We start from the raw sequence: 19159 nt of genomic DNA on the forward strand, positions 1-19159 counted from the left end.
CTTTGTCTTTTATCTCAATGTAATGTCCCCTGTAATGTTTTACTGTGTCGCCAAATCACCGATTTGTTCTTAGTCTTGGAATAGACAACTATTAGACTTTAATAAACTGCCAACAGTGGCCAAACAGACATATACACATCGAGATGTTGTAATCAACCAATGGAACAAAGATGATTTTTTCCACAGTTTAGCACTATAATCATTTATCGGTGTATCTTAAGACAAAGACAGGTGTGGGTAGTGGGGCGTGCGAAATTCACTGAGGGTAGCCTACTGCCAAAAGACGCTCCACTCATTTATTGGACAAAGAGGGAGTAGGCGTGACGAAACATCGTTTAGTATAAATACTTTTTTTCTGCCATTCAAGGCGAGAGTATTCCTGTCGAGACACCTGTCAAGAATCGATACGACATGGGTAATACTGGGCATGGAGTAGATGAAGCTTAACAAACCGAGAACGACGGGATTCATGAAGCTTGTCCACGAACTTGGAAAACATAACGTTGATGCTACTAAATCCTTATTTTACAGGCTAATCTTTCCTCAGCTGTGGTCGATTTTTGGTCTTCAAATAAGTAAATTTTGACATCTTAACTTTATAGTCTGCTGCGCGTAGACGACATTAGTCCACTAATGTTTCTGAGTCCATTTGGTGGAGGTTTAGAAATAATGCATCCTACTGTTCAGAAAGACACAACTTACACAAAGATATTTGTCGGCGGTTTGCCATATCACACCAACGATGTTTCTCTTCGGAAATATTTCGAAACATTCGGGGACATTGACGAGGCAGTTGTGATAACGGACAGACAGACTGGGAAATCAAGAGGATACGGCTTTGTAAGTTATATTTGGCGACTTGTCTATCCGTTTCATAATTGTCTTTTGTCGGTGATGTCTAAGCAATACCTTTTTAGATGGAATATGCAAAAGAATGGGAAACATCATTTATAGGAAACAATGATGACGCTAACTACTGTGACCTTGTCAAAGTATGATGGTTGGTCGAGGTAGGCTACTGTAATAACCCGTTTCTGGAAAGTATAGCCTAATGCAGGTGATCTTTCAAGACACCTATAAAAATGGCAGATGTTGTAGTGATAGTCTATTGTGTAATGAGTCTATTGTGTAAGTCTATTTGAGTCATACTTATTACAATAAAGTATATGACGTTGTAACAAGTTGTATGACCTTATCTAAAATGACTAAAATGACTAAATGTATCTCAGAGTAAACATATTCCTACCCGTTTCAAGTTTGGTAACAAAAGTGATGCAGTTCAGTTTCAGTTGTGTTGTAGGCCCCCTGGTACATTTCCTCCTTTCAACCATTCAAGGCTGATTTAAACCTTTCAATTTCCTCGCATAGTCTATGCCTTGTGCTTTTCACGGACAAGCATGCAAGGCTCACATTCCAGCAGGCATTGGACTGAAGGTGCAGGAGATAATCTGTAGAGAGCAGAAGTCCTGAAGGGTGTAACACTGCCACTTTGTTCAGCCAACAAGTGTGTGCAGTGTGTGAGTGGAGTTGGCAGTCACATGTTGTAGCATGAGTAGATTATTTCTTAAAACGCGTAACATCAATTAGCCTATCTCCTGAGCAACAAGCAGTCAACCCTCCCATCTCTCTCTCTCTCTCTCTCTCTCTCTCTCTCTCTCTCTCTCTCTCTCTCTCTCTCTCTCTCTCTCTCTCTTTCCTTAACCCCCCCTACACACATTAAGGTACACTATTTAATACAACAAATAACTGCTGAGATGTGCATTCCAACTTGAACCCCCCTTCATTGCCTGCTCCTCCCATCTTTTTCTCACTCTGCCTCTTTGGGGGGAGAGTTTGCATTGTGTGTGTGTCAGCAGAAGGCAAATCCCTGGTCACAGAGGTGTGACATGTCAGTTGGCATTGTGAGATAAGGCTGCAGTTTCATTTTGACTTCCTCCCACACTATCCTTTCTGCTAAACTGTGCATGAGGAGAGGGAGGGGGAGGGGGAGAGAGTGGGCGGGCGAGACAGTTTTAACCAGGCATATTTTCCCTGCCTAATGTTGATGCACCAGGCCAGTCAACCACTGTGTTCTGTGTTTTGTTTGTGCCTAGTCGCCGTCTGCCCATTTCACTCCTGAGTTCCCATAGCGGTCCATTTCCCAGAACAGCCTCCAGAAATACAGCAATCAAACCAGTCACTGTGTATGGGTGCGTGTAACTCGAGAGTCTGGTGCTGTGAAACCAAAGCAGCAGTATGTCTCTGTTCCATCAATGCTCTGTAATGCTTTGCTTTGTGGAGGAATGTACGTGGTGCTTCACGGATGTTCTGCCCGCTCACCTCACCTCACCCATTAGCTGGTCCAGCTCAGTGGTTAGAGCACTTGACTGCAGATCAACAGGTCGCAGGTTCACATTCTCTGTAAGTCGCTGTTGATAAAGGCGTCTGCTAAATGAATACATTACATTACAATTAACAGAGCTTGTGACTGCTATCACAGATATTTGTCTGGGTGTTTGTTCATCAGAATCAATTCAACCAATAGTCAGAGTACCCAAAGTGCTTTGTCATCCTGAAATGCCTGTGCAACAACATGCTCCAGATGAGAATGTGCCCTGGTCTTCAGCAGCAGGCTGTCTACAGTCAGGAATGCTAATCCTGCTCCTGCCCTGTTCCCTCTAGGTCACCATGATGGAGCGGGGCGCAGCAGAGCGGGCCTGTAAAGACCCCAACCCCATCATTGACGGCAGGAAGGCGAATGTGAACCTAGCATACCTGGGAGCCAAGCCACGAAGTCCACAGACAGGTGAGTTATACCCACACACAACCAGCTGTTCCTTCAGCTGGTCGACATCCCACCCTCCGGCCCCCTCATCCTGCCCCTGTGCACACCCCCGCATCCTGCCCCTGTGCACACCCCCTCATCCTGCCCCTGTGAACACCCCCTCATCCTGCCCCTGTGAACACCCCCTCATCCTGCCCCTGTGCACACCCCCTCATCCTGCCCCTGTGAACACACCCTCATCCTGCCCCTGTGCACACCCCCTCATCCTGCCCCTGTGAACACCCCCTCATCCTGCCCCTGTGCACACCCCCTCATCCGGCCCCTGTGCACACCCCCTCATCCTGCCCCTGTGCACACCCCCTCATCCTGCCCCTGTGCACACCCCCTCATCCTGCCCCTGTGAACACCCCCTCATCCTGCCCCTGTGCACACCCCCTCATCCTGCCCCTGTGAACACCCCCTCATCCTGCCCCTGATGGATAACCCCTGCGAGTGTGCAGTTGTGCAGTTGATGTGAAAAGGAGAGTATTTTTCTGTTTGTGAGATGAGAGAATGAATGTGTCTGTGTGTCAGATAGCAAATGGGAGACGATAGAAGAGGGGGATGGGACTGGAAGAAATAACAACGGAACTGTCTCTTCCTTGTTCTGTGTGACTCACTGTGTGTGTGTGTGTGTGTGTGTGTGTGTGTGTGTGTGTGAGCGCGTGTGAGCACAACAGGAATAGAGCTTGTGTTTTTGTTCCAGAAAGAAGGGTAAGACATGGAAGTTTGGTAGGAATGAGTGAAAAAGAGATAAAGAGATAGAGGTAGTGAGGAGAGAAGGAGAGCAGAAGGAGAGCATGAAAGGGAGATGGCAGGAGAGAGTAACAGAAAGAAAGAAAGAAAGAAAGAAAGAAAGAAAGAAAGAAAGAAAGAAAGAAAGAAAGGGGGAGGTAGAGACAAGCATGAGTCTTCCCTGTCTTACTCAGCTGATCATGAACTCAGTAGGCAGTGAAGTCAGATGTGTGTGTGTGTGTGTGTTTACAGCAGGCTGTTGAGTGAGACTCATTTGTTATCAGTGTCCAAAGAGTTTATTTGCTAGAAGATTTTTGCCAGATTTTTGCTTCAGCAACAATGCCAAGCTCTGTATAGCTAATTGGAGGGATGGAGGGAAGTAGAGAGAGAGACTGGAAAGAGTACGAAAGAGAAAGAGAAAATTGGTGGGTATAGATGGACATCCACCTCCAGGGACATAATTGCCCCCTACATAAAGCTGGAGTAGAAAAAGAGGGTATACTAATGGACACACTAACTGCTGTTCTCCTCTCTATCCTTCCTTCTCTGCATCTCTCATTGCTCTCTCTCTCTCTCTCTCTCTCTCTCTCTCGTCTCTCTCTCTCTCTCTCTCTCTCTCTCTCTCTCTCTCTCTCTCTCTCTCTCTCTCTCTCTCTCTCTCTCTCTTCTCTCTCTCTCTCTCTCGTCTCTCTCTCTCTCTCTCTCTCTCTCTGTCTCTCTCTCTCCCTTTCTGTCTCTGTCTCTCCCTCTCTCTCCCCCAGGTTTCTCGGTGGGTGTTCAGCAGGTACACCCAGCACTGATCCAGAGGCAGTATGGGTAAGAAAAAGTCTCCTCTTCTGTGGCCCTGTCTCCTGCCTACTTCTAGTTGATCTCATTGTCACGCGTCCCTCATTCCCAGAGTGTCTGTGTGCTTCCCAGTTATTCAGTCAGCTCAGTGCTGTTGTAGCCCCAAGCTAGCCCCTGTAGGGGAAACAGTCAGACACTCTCTCCTAATTACTGAACCCCCTCTTTACTGCTCTGCTTCACTCAACTTTTTCCTATGGGTGGCCAGATTTGGACATGGGTATATTATTAGCAAAAGTATGTTGGCCCCTTTCTGTATCTCTTCCATCTCTCTCTGCTGTTTTTCTTTCTGTGGTCCATTACATTGCATCGAAGTCCCATTCTAGCTGTCGGTCATGGTTGACCTGGACCCAGACACACACACAAACTGGCTTTTTCCCAGAGGTAGAGAGTGTGTTGTGTAAACAAAGCGAGTGTGTGACTCATGGTTTGATGGATAGGTGATCGCTATGTCTGTTAGTGAGTGTGTTTCTCTGTGAGTGCTGGTGGAAAGTGATCTCACTTTCACCCCTAACAACTCGTGTTTTGTCAGAAATGGGATCATGTAAAAAGTATGTGACAGTCAGCTTCACAATCTCTAGTTTGCCTGGAAACAAAGAGTCTTTGAGTCCTGATTGGCCAGATGTAGAATAGTATCAATACTGTGTATGTTTGTGTGTGTGTGTGCGCGTGTGTGTGCATGTGAGCAATCATACTATGCACGTCTCCCGTGGAGTGAGCAGTGCCCATGTGCTGTACTCCATGGTACTGGGGATGCTGTGAGCCCTGTTGAAATCTCCCTGGCACAGAGGGCTATTAATATTTCAGCCGCCGGCCCTCAATTATTGAATGATATATTGAGTGATAGGGGAGTTGAGGCTGACCCAGATGAGCCCATGAATGAGTGATGCTGAGCTGATTGAGTGTCTCCCTTAGAGAGGGAACGGACGATTAAAGCGGTATAGTTCCATCTCTGCTGGCTCTGGTAAGGACTAGACTACTCCTTCCTCTCAGAAAACGACAGGACGTCCTCCTCAGTGAGGGAGATGAAGTCAAGAGCAAGTGTATAATCGAACACATGAAACGTGCCTGACACACATACAAGCACACACACACGTCCACATTATTCGTCACCTCGTCGTTTGCTCAGGAAGCTGCATTGTCTGTCCCAGCTCTCCTGTAAGCAGATGACAAACAAGCTCAACTCGAATAACACCGGAGAGGCCTTGCCTCTGTCTGCAGCGCAGCCATGTTTACAGGAGACACTAAGAGTAGGCCGACTAGGACTCAGAGAGGCAGTGTGGGGGTGAGAGGTTGTCTTCTGCTCCGAGCTGCTGTCATCTCTGCCTGGAGGAACATCCCTGAGCTAGTTGGCTTAGTGTTGGCTGAGGCTCCATCTGCTAGCTGGCAGGGCCAGGTGTTGGGGTGTTGACTGAGAAGTAAGATTTGGCACTTTATTCAAATGTACTTCTCTCTTTTGTCAGAGGAGAGGAAGGATGTGTGGTGTGTGGAGAGTGTTTCCTGTTGAAACACTGAGGTATGGAGGTATTCGTTAGGCCGGGGGGGGGGGGGGGGGGGGGAGGATAAGGAGGCTAGTCAGAGAAAACACACACCTGTCTGTGGGTGTGTTTGGGGTTTAGGCGGGAGGGGGTGAAAACCACTGGGGCGTGTGTGGCCATGGGGTGTCTGTCTGTTTTTTGGTCTTACTTGTTCCTGCTCTCTGCCTAATTATCTGTCTATTATTTGTCTGTTATCTCTCCCCTGTCTCTGCTAGTTCCTCAGGTGTTTATCTCTACCACTCGGGGGAGCAATTAGAAGAAACTCCACAATGAAACACCCAATTAAAAGAAGCTTATTTTCATTCTTTTTCTTTTACAACTAGAGTTAATGTTGTGATTGTCAGTTTATCTTTACATCACTATGTTATTGGCCTCTTGGTAGACAGAGAATGCAGATGTTTTTCTCCATCTCTGGCTTGGTTAAAGATGCTACATTTTGGAATGAACTGATCTGTCACAAAGCTGTCTCTTTGTACTGTGTTCCTCCATCCACTGATCCTCCTTCAAGGGGTGACCTTTTGTGTGTTTGTGAGTGCATTAGTGGGTTTGCGTGTGTGTATAGCAGAGTATGTATGTGTGTGTGTGCGGGTATCTGTCCTCTTCCCCTGACTCACCCCGCATGTCCCTATTAAAAGCATCTCTGTCCCAAGGCACGATAGATATGACTGCTGATCCTTCACCTCACACTATCCTTCCTTCTCTGCATCTCTCTCTCTCTCTCTCTCTCTCTCTCTCTCTCTCTCTCTCTCTCTCTCTCTCTCTCTCTCTCTCTCTCTCTCTCTCTCTCTCTCTCTCTCTCTCTCTCTCTCTCTCTCTCTCTCTGTCTCTCTCTGTCTCTTGCTTGCTCTCACCTTTGCCACGCTAAGTTGTGGCTGTGGCTGTTACACTTACAGAGCTAGTGTCTTTTCTCCCTGGAGAGAGAGAAAGAAAGGGAGCGTTGATAGTGGAAGAGGGGGTAGCTCACTCAAGGTTATTTTGCTCTTGTGAATCTGTGAGTGAGTGTACACCCACGCAGCTGTGCCAATTACCCCTCCCTCCGTCTGTCTCTCTCTCTCTCTCTCTCTCTCTCTCTCTCTCTCTCTCTATCTCTATCTATCTATATTTCTCCATCTACTGTATCTAGCTCCCTCCCATCCTTTGTGTGTGGTTCCTGTAGGTGTAATTGTGCCTGTGCATCTGTGGCATGTGGTGTGTGTGTACAGTACTAAATATGCTTTTGTGTGGTAGCTTATGTGACCATATGGTATCTGTGCATGTTTGTTTGCAGCTTGGTTTGTCTCTGCTTTTCCGTGTGTTTGTGTGGGAGTGTTTGTTTGTGTGTGTGTGTGTGTGTGTGTGTGTGTGTGTGCTTCTAGACCACTGATGAGTGTGGCCAAGGGAAGCCAACAGGGAATGCTGGGCTGAGCTCCCTCTCGTACGATGTTACTGTCATATTGGATCCATCATGCCAGGGCCCGATGTTCAGAGCAGGGCAGCGGCAAAGAGCAGCATAGAGCAGTATTGGGCAGCCACCAGAATGGTGCTGCACTTTTGTTCTGGGAAGGAGAGATCAACCATTGTAGCATGTTCCCAGTCCCCTGTGCTTTTGTCCATGTCGGTATGTGGTACAGCTTGTGGTGTTGTGAGTTGTGTTTGATTGTATTTGTGTGTGTGTGTGTGTTTGAGTTTGTAAGTGTGTGTGTGTGTAGCAGAGAGGAGGTAAACAGGTGGATATCACGCTGCACGTTAAGTCCTGTGTCTGTGGTGTCATCACACCAAACCAGGTTCTCTGTTTGGGGGTAAACACCTGAGGCCTCACCATGATATGAGAGCTGTTTCTGCAGGGAGGTTAGAGTTAGTATGTTGTCAGGCTGAGACAGGTCCCGATGAAGTTTAATAGGTAGAAGTAGGAGATGTACGATCATGATTCCAGATAAATGAAATGGTGTGTTGCATTGATTTGTCTTGTTGCGTAAGCTAGTGGTTCTGATGTCATTTCTGCTGTGAAACTGGACTGAGGCACTTCAGGTTAAATAGCAGCTAGAGGCAAGAGCACCATGGAGCTGTGGAGAGAGTACAGTGCTGTATGTTTCACATAATTGCTATGTCTCAGAGTCCTACTGATACCGCCCCCATTGTTGGGTGTGGAGTGCGGTGTGTGTGTGTATTCATGCCGTGTGTGTGCGAGATGTGTGTATGTGGCGTGTGTGTGTGTATGCTTTCACTAGTGGCTGTGATAATTAGTCATGCACCAGGGAGAGCATGGGCTATTCCTAGCGTTTGTAGTTCTAGTGATAATTATGAAGAGTAAGGATGTGTTTCTGGGAGGTCACTGTGTGGGTGTGTGGGTGATGTTTGTGCTAGATTCTTGCAGGGCTATATGAATATCTATCCTGGCATGTGTTCGTGCACTTGTGTGTTTTCTATTTTACGGATATGTGCACTGGATTACATGTGCTTTAAGCTGCATATTTATTACGTTAAACGTATACAGTTGGACGTGTGGTTGAGAGTGTGTGATGATGCTGTCCTATCTTCCCCTGTGTCCAGGCTGGCCCAGCAGTATGTGTACCCCCAGGCCTTCCTGCAGCCCAGCCTGGTGCTCGGGTCCCAGCTCAGCCCCACGGCCGGCCTCAGCCCCCCCTACCTGGACTACTCCTCCGCCTACACTCACTACACCACCCCCACCACAGGCCTAGAGCACTACCCGTACACCCCCTCTCCCTCGCCCTCTGCAGGCTACTTGGGCTACAGCTTCTCCCCTGCCGCGCCTGGCCTCGGCGTCACTGGCCCCCCTACCCCGCCCACGCCAGCCCACCCTCCCCTTGGCCCCCTCTCCGGGTTCTCGGCCCCCCCAGCTGCCTTCCTGCAATTCCCCCTCCAGCAGCCAGACCGCCTGCAGTGAGAGAGCAGTCCTCTGGGGGAGAGAGGTGGGGGCAACTGCAACTACTCCAACTGCTCTGTAACATGGAGATTTGAACATGGGGACTACTGCACTATTATGTGACATCATCAGTCCGAGACTGGATAATCTTATAACGGGAGTGTGGAATCCAAAGGGCTCTGTATAAACACACCTAAACTTCCTTTAGTTTTTCTATTACCATTGTTATTGCTATTGTAGTTACCTTACTGAACAGAGAGGATGCTGTAGCTCCTGTTATTGAGATGATAGGATTGTCTGTTGCAACTGGAAGTCAGATGCCATATGGGAAGGAGGAATGAAAAGAGGAGACTAAGCTGGAGGAGGATCGACCTTCCTTACTTAAGAATTGTGTATATGCAGAAGCAGGGTGAAGATGATGAGGGACAGCTGTGGTAAACCCTCTCACCATCCTAAGGTACTGAACACACCCAGGTCTAATGAACAGTTCGTCAGGAATACCTTTCTGTACGTGGCCTTGAAATCACTCTGTCAGTTAGCTTTTATCTTCCTTTTATAGTTCTTGTACACGTTTAGTTAAAGAATATCTTGATACTTCCTCTGTATGTCTGTCTTTGTTCTTTTTTGTTCTTTTTTTTTTTTTTACATCTGTTGCTGACAGGAATCTACAAGTGTAAATGATCACAGTTTCAATGAATATGCAATTGTTCTGTTAGGCCAAACATAGGAATTAATATGTATAGGGTAAGACAACACTGTAACAAATAATAATAGCGATAATCATGTTAAGGCAGTTTTGTGGCGAGCATATTTACATGTTTTGGTTAATTATTTCAATGTGTTGAGCAGCAGCTGAATGAGTGTGTGTCTAAAGGCTGTCCGCCATCAGTTCTCTGGTACCAGGGAGAGACAGGACTGACTAGCTGCCTGCTAGTAATGTTGTGGTTTATATGCAGTTTGTAGCTGTATGTATGTATGTGTTTGCGTATGTGTGTGTGTATCAACCCTATTATAGTTGACCATTGTGTGTGAGAGTTGTCCCTTCTTTCCTCAGCAGAGCAGCTCCAGTTGAGTCTGCATCAAGTCCACTGAAGCCATACAACAAAAGACCAGAGAAATATGCAAAATAAACCTTTAGTGTCTAGAGTAGAATATACCCTTGTTTCATTATCATTATTATGTCTTTCTTGACGCGTAACATTTAATTACACGGTGTAATTGATCATTTGCTATCTATATCGGTACACAAACTCTAGGCACAGATTCCATTTCTTCTGGATCAGCTGGTGTTCTAGTAGTACAACATAAACCCTGCGTTTTGGTTCTCAGTCCTTTCAACTGGCTTCACCTGCGCATCAACTTTTAGATCCTACATCTACTATCTAAGTACTACATCATACTATCTACAAATATATAAGTACTATATTATACTTTCTACAAATACAGTCTATGAAGCATGACAAAGAGGGGGAGGAAGTCACAAGCTTCGCACCAGCCTCATTATCACAGATACAATGCCCCTCTCAGGGACCAGCTCCACCCAAGAGATCTGCCCCACCTCTCCCTCTTCCCTCATCCTCCATCTTTCCTCTCTCTGCCTCCAGTGTCTTTTGGATCCTCTTGCTGCCTTCTCTTGTTGTTTGACTAAACAGGTCAACAGTGTGCAGATTTCTTCTCTGTAGATTCACAGTGTGTGGCCAATATCCTGATATCTGCATTGAGTCAGACCCATAATGCCATTATCCTGGAAGTGTTTAGCTGTGGCGCCACCCTGTGTCCACTCTTATGCACTGCAAGGTCTAGCAAGCATGGAATTATAAAATCATGAATTAAACAAATGTGACATGTTTTTTATATCAACTTTTTGTGTTTATTATCATTTAAATATGATTTCAACTGCCTTGAGCTCCCAGTGCGCATCACATGATAGGAGACTCTGTAGAGAACAGGTGTGATTCAAAGTCTGGGATCAAAACATTTCATTTGGATTGCGTGTTTTTTTTTTCAGAACAAAAAAGCAGATGGTTTATGTAAAAATGAATATCATAGCAAATACCACAGTGAGGGGAGGAGAAATTATAATGTCTTAAAAATTGATGACAAATGAAACAATACAGTACAAAACAGGAGAGTTGTAATGAAAATTAAACAAAATGAAAAGTACTATATCTGTGATCACACATACGCACACACACACACACACACGTACACACAAACACAGGCACGTTCACTTAAAATAACACTCATACATACCAGCACACAAACACGCACTCACTCATTCAATGTCACCCACACTCACACACACACACACACATACTATAGAAGCATGCACACTTCCTCACTCACTCACACACTCACAAATACTCACAAATGCACACAGATAAAATGTGGTGATTTGAAAAATGAAACCCTGGTAAATCGAATGGTATCATACATCCACGTCTTGTGTCTGAAGTGCAGAAAACAAAATGAAACTGAAAACTGAAAAATAAATTCAGATGAATAATGAAAAGCATGCCCATCTTCACTGGTCTAACTCAACCCTATACGACTACAATCCCACCCCCAACCCCTTAACACTTCTACTGCCCCAATCTCCAACCCTCTAATCTACCCCTGCCTATGCCCATGGCCCACCTATATTCTCACCTCTTACCGCACCCATATCCTCTCTAAACCTCACCCTCATCCCGCTCCTCTCCCCTGACACCACTGCCCCAGGTCACCCTGCTAGACACAGCCTACTCTCTGACCTCCTCTGGCAGTGTAGCAGTGAGACAGGTAGACTAGGGTTGGTTGAGAGAAGGTGGTGGTGGTGTGGGTGGTGGTGGTGAGGTAAGTGGGAGGGGCAGGCACATGGAGCAGGCCCTGGTTGCTTCTACTTAACAGAATGTCCAGTTCAGGATACAAAATGAGGTTTGAGGGAGAGTAGTCTTGTTGTGTCTTGAGGTTGAAGGTTGTGAACCTGTTAGTGTACAGTTGAATGTTTTGTGTACTGCATTTAACCTGTATATTAGTTGTGTTTCAATAGGAGTATCTGAGTGTTAGTCTGTGCAAGTGTTGTTGTGGTGAGGGTTTGGCAGTGTGGGGCTTGGCAGACACAGGGCCCTGTTCCTCGTCCCGGATCCCAGGCTGAGGCAGGTTTATAGGGCTTGCGTCTTGAGCTCGATGGGCTCTCCACGGGTGTCCTGCTGGGTCTCAGTCTCGGGAGATCGGATGCCTTTCAGTGTGGCCAGGCGCTCAGAGAGACCACGCATGCGTGGGAACAGCATGAAGTCGTACAGAAGAGCGCCCATGGCACCTCCTATCATGGGGCCGACCCAGTACACCTGCAAAAACACGTTTTTTTTTTTGAGCTGGTAAATATGAACACCTTTAAAGTTCATTGTCCTGTGTGACTGTGTGTATCTGTCTTACCCAGTGGTTAAAGAAGTTCCTGAAGAGGACAGCAGGAGCGAAGGATCTAGCAGGGTTCATCCCAGCACCAGTGTAGTACATCTGTGGTAGAAAGATTGAAAGGTGTCTCCAACTGTTTGAGACTTTACGGTGTGTGAGTGTGTGTTTGTGTGCTTGCGTGCATGTGTGTGTGCGGGACTTACGCCCATAAGGTGTCCAATGGTGACTGAGAAGCCGATGGAGAGAGCAGCCGAGCCCATGCGTCCGTTCCTCCTCTCATCCGTCACAGCAAAGACACACACCACCAGCTGCATGGTGAGGAACACCTCCACGGTGGTGCCCATGCCCAGGCTGATGCCGGGCTGCAGCTGGAGAAGCCAAGCACACAGGAACACACTTTATTAGGCTATGTTCAGGACAGAGGATATTTATCATCCTCCGAACTTCTTGTAACCGTTTTTCCTAAATTCTTTTTTGTAATCCAGTCAAATAAAATGTATAAAGCATACTTTTCAAAACACAGTTTGTTGAGAGAAAATGAGTACTCCCACATCACCTACTGCCCTGTTCCATGACCAGGACCCCTTAAACTCTGGTCAGCTATGTCTGTTCTCAATCTCCATAAGGGCCTCTATCCAAACTAAACCCACCATTTCCTATTGCTGCTGGTCTAGATGTGAGCAGGTCCTCCCAGCAGATCTTACAGCAGTCTGCTGGTCAGGGTGCTGGGGTTCCTTACCACGTTCAGCGCCATGTTGCCTCTCATGTTGTTGGGTGTGACCCCGTAGAGCACGGCGGCGCCGGCAACAGCGCCCAGGCACTGAGCAGCCATGTAGAAGACAGCTCGGAACAGGGACATCTGGGAGCCCACCAGGTAGGCGAAGGTCACCGCCGGGTTGATGTGGCCTCCGCTGATGTGGCCGATAGACTGGATGAGGGTGGCAGCAGCCAGGCCGAAGCAGAGCGCCACGTGAAGGATGTGGTGGGGCCCGGTGGTCCAGCGGAGGGCTGCGCCCATCCCGAAAAACACAAAGAACATGGTCCCGAAGAACTCGGCAAACACTGCCCGCCAAAATGTCATGGACCGGAACTCCCACATGATGACTTCTCACAGGATGCCCACCCCACAACAGAAGATTCTCTGCAAAAATCTGTTGACGTGAGTCTTGATGAGGTAGATGACTACCCTCTCACTCGGAGCCTCCTTTCACAAGATTTCAAAATAAAAAAAATCGACTTCCCTTTTGCAGTCAGCTAGCTTGGCTGACCGAAATGCTAGACTAACAACAGTTCAGCAAAGTCAACAAAGGATCCACTCCACAGATCTAGCTCTAAGCTATGGACGATCAGGACAATCAAACATCAAGCCGTGTACTGGGTCGGTAAAGTCAACTCAGCTGTGCGTGCTTGCCTCCCCTGTCGACCTGTCGTAGAGACATAGGTGTGTGTGTGTAAGCGTGTGGAGAGATCAAGAGGTGTGCATCGATGCCAGATGGGTGGTTCTAGAGTAAAGACAGGGATAGACGGAGTGTCCTGTGGACGTTTTAGCCTCTCTGACGGAGGGGAGAGGGCCCACTGGGGGCTTTATAACACACCCCAGGAAGCCCCCGATGACGCCACGATCCCCCCCGCAGGACAGGGGGCGGGGGCGGCAACACAGGACGTCCCAAATTAAACAAACTGAACCCCTTTGTCCCCCCCTCACAACAAACTCTGAGTGAAAGAGTGTAGGCTGCAACTTGAGCAAAAGAAGGGGGTGTTAAGAGAGATTTTAGGGAGAGGTAGATGAGGGTGAGGAACCACAAAAACATCCATGTCATACATTAGAAAGGGGGAATCAGGTTGAAGTGCATTTGTTCAGCCAGGCAAATACATTCTCATATGGCTCCTGTTGACCCAGGGCTATATGTAATTTGTTGATAATCATAATCATTTGAACCATGGAAACAAGTGCTGATGGAACACACACACATTAACTCGCAAACTCACACACACACTTTTACACTGATAATACAGGGATCCGTTGGGGGCCCGAACGGATGAGCACAGAGTCAACAGAGTTGAAATGACCCATACACTGAAACGCCTGACCTTGTGGAACCATTGTCTCAGTAACAAGCATGTGTGCAACATGTGAACAGGGCAACACTTCATGATTTTCAAATGATAAGGCAACACAAGTTGTGCATCATAGATCTTTTGTGGGGAATAAATGTGATATATCTCACATGTCATATATTGCTGTGGTCTGAATGTGAGCTGTTCTTTGAGCAGGGGTTATGCAGCCCTCACTCTGCAGTGACGGCTGATCATGGCTATTGAAAGATGTGCACAATAAAGGCAGTGATCAACATAGGAGCAATATTATATATCAGTTAGTCCTTAGCGACAGTTTGTGGTGGTTATGGATCTTCAAGTGCCCCCTCTAAGGTTAAGAAACCTGACAGTGAACTCAGACGCAAGATTAGTATAAGAAGATTGATGTTGGAGTTATTTCCCAATTAAAAAATTGTAGAGCATGGAGAAGGTCTGGAACACTATATAAAAAATCATGTGGAACAATCAGAGAAACAGCATGATGGAAGGTCTGTGGTCATCGGTGCATAATGATGGACCTGCATGGAGATGCTTTTCTGGGCTTTCCAGGAGCTCCTAGTCTGCTCTGCACATAATTGATTAACCATACATTTTTGTTGTGTGTGTGTGGATGGTCGGGTCGATGGGTCTGTGGATGTGTGTGTGTGTTGTGGATGGGTGTGAGTGTTGTGGATGGGTGTGAGTGTTGGTGTGTTGGTCGTGAGGGGAATGTGTCTGGTGGGACGGCCCAGGGTAATGGGGCTCTCATCCACCTAAAACGCTGGAAATTCTCTTTTCTGTAGAAGGGGAGAGACAGGAATGGCTTGTGATGCTGGGGCAGGGGCTGGGGCAGGGGTGGGGGTGGGGGTGTGGGGCTATTGAGCTGCACTGCTTTGACCAGATGAGAGCCATCACTGGGCAGAGTGGGCCCTGAATAGAGAACGCTGAGTTCACCTTTTTAAGTATCTATTCTAAATGTTAGAAACAAACACAATACAAAATGCTGGCGATACAGGGGCAGATCATTTGTATTGTGTGTGTGTGTGTGAGGGGGGGAGACAGACAGAGAGAGAGAGAGAGAGAGAGAGAGATAGAGAGAGAGAGAGAGACGTGAAGGAGAGAGGGTGTGAATTTTGGGGGATGGGCATGTGTCTGACACTTTGCAGACACATTTGAAGATCTGTGTTTTCAAGTGTGTGTGCACATATGAAAAAGAATGGATCTAATGTTGCAAATATTTATTCTAAAAACATATGAGATAAGATACAAGTATACAAAATACAATACATAAAATATCCAATACCATATTTGTGTTTCACGTAGATCAATACTTTTTCAAAATATTGTGAATTTGACATTTTTCAAACATGCACAAATGAGATGAGAGGTAAAATATATTTTGCCATCTAAATGTGTACCTGCATTTTGTCTTTCACATTCAAAACACAGTCACACACACACACAAACAAACGTTAATTGCTCATTTCAAAGCTGTGTTGCAAGGCCTAATGACAGCTTTCATTGATCCTTGTGACAGAAAGGTTTGTGTGGGTTACGGATGGGCAAGGAAAGAAACAATTCAGTTCAGGAGTGTCGTCCTGTTAGCATTTCAAAGCCTTCACAGGTGGAGACAGCAGCTGCAACAAACATACAGGTCTTTTTTGTATAGTGGTTAGAGGTATAAAATATACACAGACAACTAGACATACAAATGGCTGAGGCTGTGCAAAAATAGATCAACATGTATGGTCATACATTGTGTTTGCTACTCAAATAATAAGCTTAGGGCTAGGGTCAGTCTATCCTGTTTCTGAACATCTATGGTGTATCCCTTTTATTAAAATCCAATTGGTAAATTGCTGCATGTGTGTGTGTGTGTAGGTGTGTGTGTGTGTGTGTGTGGGTGTGTGTGTGTGTGTGGGGGGGGTGTTTGTGTGTGTGAGAGAGTGTGTGTGGGTGTGTGTGTGTGTGTGAGTGTGCTCAGTTGTGCTCCTGCTTGTTGGTCTGCTTGGCTCTCATGGCGGTCTGTGTGACGGTGGACAGGGAGGAGCGTGACACGCTGGCCGTCTCCACCATCTCGATGTCCTTACAGGTCAGACATGCCACCAGCTTCTGGCGTGATGCACCGGGCGCAAAGAAGAACTCATGGGACCACGCAGCCAGAACTGCCCCAAGCACTGGCCCGATCCAGTACACCTGGGAGGGATGGAGGTGGGGGCGGTCGGGGGGTTTGAGGGACAGACAGAAAGGAGGAGACAGTGAAAGACAGCAGAAAGTCACTGTGGAGACCGAGTCTCAGTAGAAGAGAGAGGAGTGCCCTGAGCTATGTTGTGGTGTTCAGATCACAGGGACAGTTGGACTGGGACACGTGCAGGTCTTACCCAGTGGTTCTCCCAGAAGCCTGTGATGATGGCTGGGCCCAGGGAGCGGGCTGGGTTCATACTGCCACCGGAGAACCGACCCTGCAAACATCCCAAAACACACACGTTATCAATGGTGAGAGGTCTCATTGCGGTTGTGATGAGGTCTACAGGTCTTCTATTAACTGGTGCTCAAGGGGATTTGGTAACTAAGCAATCAGTCAGGCTGAACAGCTTCCTGACCGCCATGAGGACCCCAGCACTGACAGAGAACCCAATGGCCAGGTTCCCTGGCTCCATGTTCTCCCGCCTTCTCTGATCCTCCACAGAGAACACTGTGAAGACCAGCTGGAACGTCGACAGGACCTCCATCCCCAGAGCCTGGGCAGCGTTCAACTCCATAGGTACCTGAGAGAGAGGGGGGAAGGACAGAGGGAGAGAGAAAAGGAGAAGGGAATAATACGATGTGGTGGGTGGAGGCAGAGAAATAAGAATCGTAATCTGAAAATGTCTACAAATTACGGTAGTTGTACTAGCAGCAGAATTAGTTATTTGATTCTGTCTCCTTTTGCTGTCTTTTTCACTCCCCCCCCCACACACACACACATACTGACCTTGCTGACAAAGCATTCTGCAGTGGATTTTAGTGGCAGGGCGAGGTAGAGGGCTCCAGCCCCTAGCGAGGCCCCCAGACATTGGGCCCCGACGTAGACCAGTGCCCTGAGCAGGTCTAGCTTCCGTGTAGCCAGCAGGGACAAGGTCACCGCAGGATTTACCTAGGCCCAGACACATACACAAGCACTCACTGTCAACACATCCATTGACATATAAATGCTCCTACTCACCGAATTCAATTGCCACGGTCAACCTCTAGGTTGCACAGACACACACACAAGGATGTCCCCATGCACTAGGTTAACATCTCTAACACTTCACCTGCGCCCCACTGATCTCTCCAAAGCAGTGACCCAAGGCAACAGCCACCATGCCAGCAGCCAGGGCTGGGTAGAGGGGGCCTGGTGGGGCCTCTCCAGAGCCGGGCACCGAGGAGCCCAACACGGCACTCACAAACACCAGGGAGCCCAGCAGCTCCGCAAGCATGGCTCGCCAAAACTGACGACTGCGCAACTAATGTTTGACAAGGGAGAGGTTAACATTTTTATTGATCAAGCCAAACACAACTGACCATTTATATGTCATTTATATGAAATACAGTGATATGAAATCCAGTGGTAACATTGTAAGGTCAGAGATAAATATCCATACTAACAGCTTTTACAGTCATGGTTGTATTTTTTTGATGACTGGCAAAAGTCTATGAAATGGACTCAAAAACCGAATGTATTTATAATAATTCCAGAAATTCCAGTATTTTCTCCTGTAAGGCTGGTAATTTAGGCAAAAATCAGACTCAAGTGTTAAATCCATCACACTTGATATTACAAAAAGAAGGTAGTTTCGAACTCACCTCACGCAGTGTCATTTTGAGGAAACCGAGAGTGGGTTTTCTTGTTTTTTTGTCCGTCAGTTTGCGAGGAAGAGGCCTTACGGTCTGAGGATGTTCACTCTGTGACTGAGCTCATTCACTCTCCTGGAGGGGCGACTGAGTGGTCCTCCCGCCAAACAAGAGAGCAACCCCTCCCTCTTCTTCTACATCTTTTCCTCTCCTCCACTTAAGTTACACTGACTCAATTAAAATGGTCCAGTTTTACTGCTACCTGGCCAGCACTGAGGACTGAGGTGGATGGATGGTGGAGAAGGCTTTGGTCACCACTGTCCCTTCCACAGTGAGGCTCCAGTCTGCTCCCCAGTTGCAGCTTCCTCCTGTAAGACTCGGCTCAGTGTCCTGAACACCTGGCACACAGCACAGCTCTTACAGCTGATTTTCATATCAATGACACCCGGAGAGGCCTGGAACTCAGTGTGGAGCCCTATGATCCCCATGGATAGGGCATTACCACTCATACAGACTGGGATAGAAGGATTTTGCTTGTAAATTAACATATGTAATCCATTGTATAAATAGAGGTGGGAGAGTAAATTGTGAAAGGTGATTGAGTACTTATAGGACTATAATACAGTAAATGATCCTTGTCAAAGACACGGTTCATGATCCTTAAAAATATTTAAAGAGCAAAGCATTGGGATGAAAAACAACTACATGAAAGGTCCTAATCCAGAACTCATCTTCAATAATTGCACATCTAAACATCTATTTTCACGATAAAATCTCATTCTCTCCTCCCATCCTCCCTGTTCCCTCTTCATCCACAGAACTTAAGAGGTACCATTCAGATCGCCATGGAGACAGTCTCTTTCGTGATGCTGTTGCCATGGTGCCTATTGTGATGCTGCGAGGTGCATGCTTTTTGCATCCTCTTTGATGTGAAACAAACATGGTGCTGTGAAGAGACTCCCCACAGAAACACGGAAGGAATTCACTATATTTTACTGAATTGAATTATTGATCAATTGGTGACAAATTCATATTTGTATGCCTAATATGCAACATTTGTTTGCTCTACACATTTGCTATACATAACCA

The 19159-nt window shown here is 46.9% G+C and overlaps 3 protein-coding genes across 3 annotated transcripts; 1 reads left to right on the top strand and 2 right to left on the bottom strand.

Moving 5' to 3' along the window:
- The first annotated feature begins 402 nt into the window (after nucleotides 1-402).
- On the top strand, nucleotides 403-10620 carry rbm38 (RNA binding motif protein 38). The gene is made up of 4 exons (XM_067239621.1): nucleotides 403-840; nucleotides 2662-2785; nucleotides 4300-4354; nucleotides 8449-10620. Exons 1-4 carry the CDS (start codon nucleotides 634-636, stop codon nucleotides 8801-8803), a joined length of 741 nt encoding a protein of 246 aa, XP_067095722.1. The 5' UTR covers nucleotides 403-633; the 3' UTR covers nucleotides 8804-10620.
- Nucleotides 10621-11925: 1305 nt separating this feature from the next.
- mipb (major intrinsic protein of lens fiber b) lies at nucleotides 11926-13277 on the bottom strand. The gene is made up of 4 exons (XM_067239622.1): nucleotides 12918-13277; nucleotides 12382-12546; nucleotides 12200-12280; nucleotides 11926-12111 (listed from the first exon to the last, which is right to left on the bottom strand). Exons 1-4 carry the CDS (start codon nucleotides 13275-13277, stop codon nucleotides 11926-11928), a joined length of 792 nt encoding a protein of 263 aa, XP_067095723.1.
- A 2957-nt stretch (nucleotides 13278-16234) lies between these two features.
- LOC136946371 (aquaporin-4) lies at nucleotides 16235-17736 on the bottom strand. The gene is made up of 5 exons (XM_067240681.1): nucleotides 17551-17736; nucleotides 17229-17390; nucleotides 16858-17022; nucleotides 16636-16716; nucleotides 16235-16450 (listed from the first exon to the last, which is right to left on the bottom strand). Exons 1-5 carry the CDS (start codon nucleotides 17713-17715, stop codon nucleotides 16235-16237), a joined length of 789 nt encoding a protein of 262 aa, XP_067096782.1. The 5' UTR covers nucleotides 17716-17736.
- Between the last annotated feature and the right edge of the window lie 1423 nt (nucleotides 17737-19159).

This window comes from Osmerus mordax, chromosome 7, assembly GCF_038355195.1.
Source record: "Osmerus mordax isolate fOsmMor3 chromosome 7, fOsmMor3.pri, whole genome shotgun sequence".
Taxonomy (NCBI): Eukaryota; Metazoa; Chordata; class Actinopteri; order Osmeriformes; family Osmeridae; genus Osmerus; species Osmerus mordax.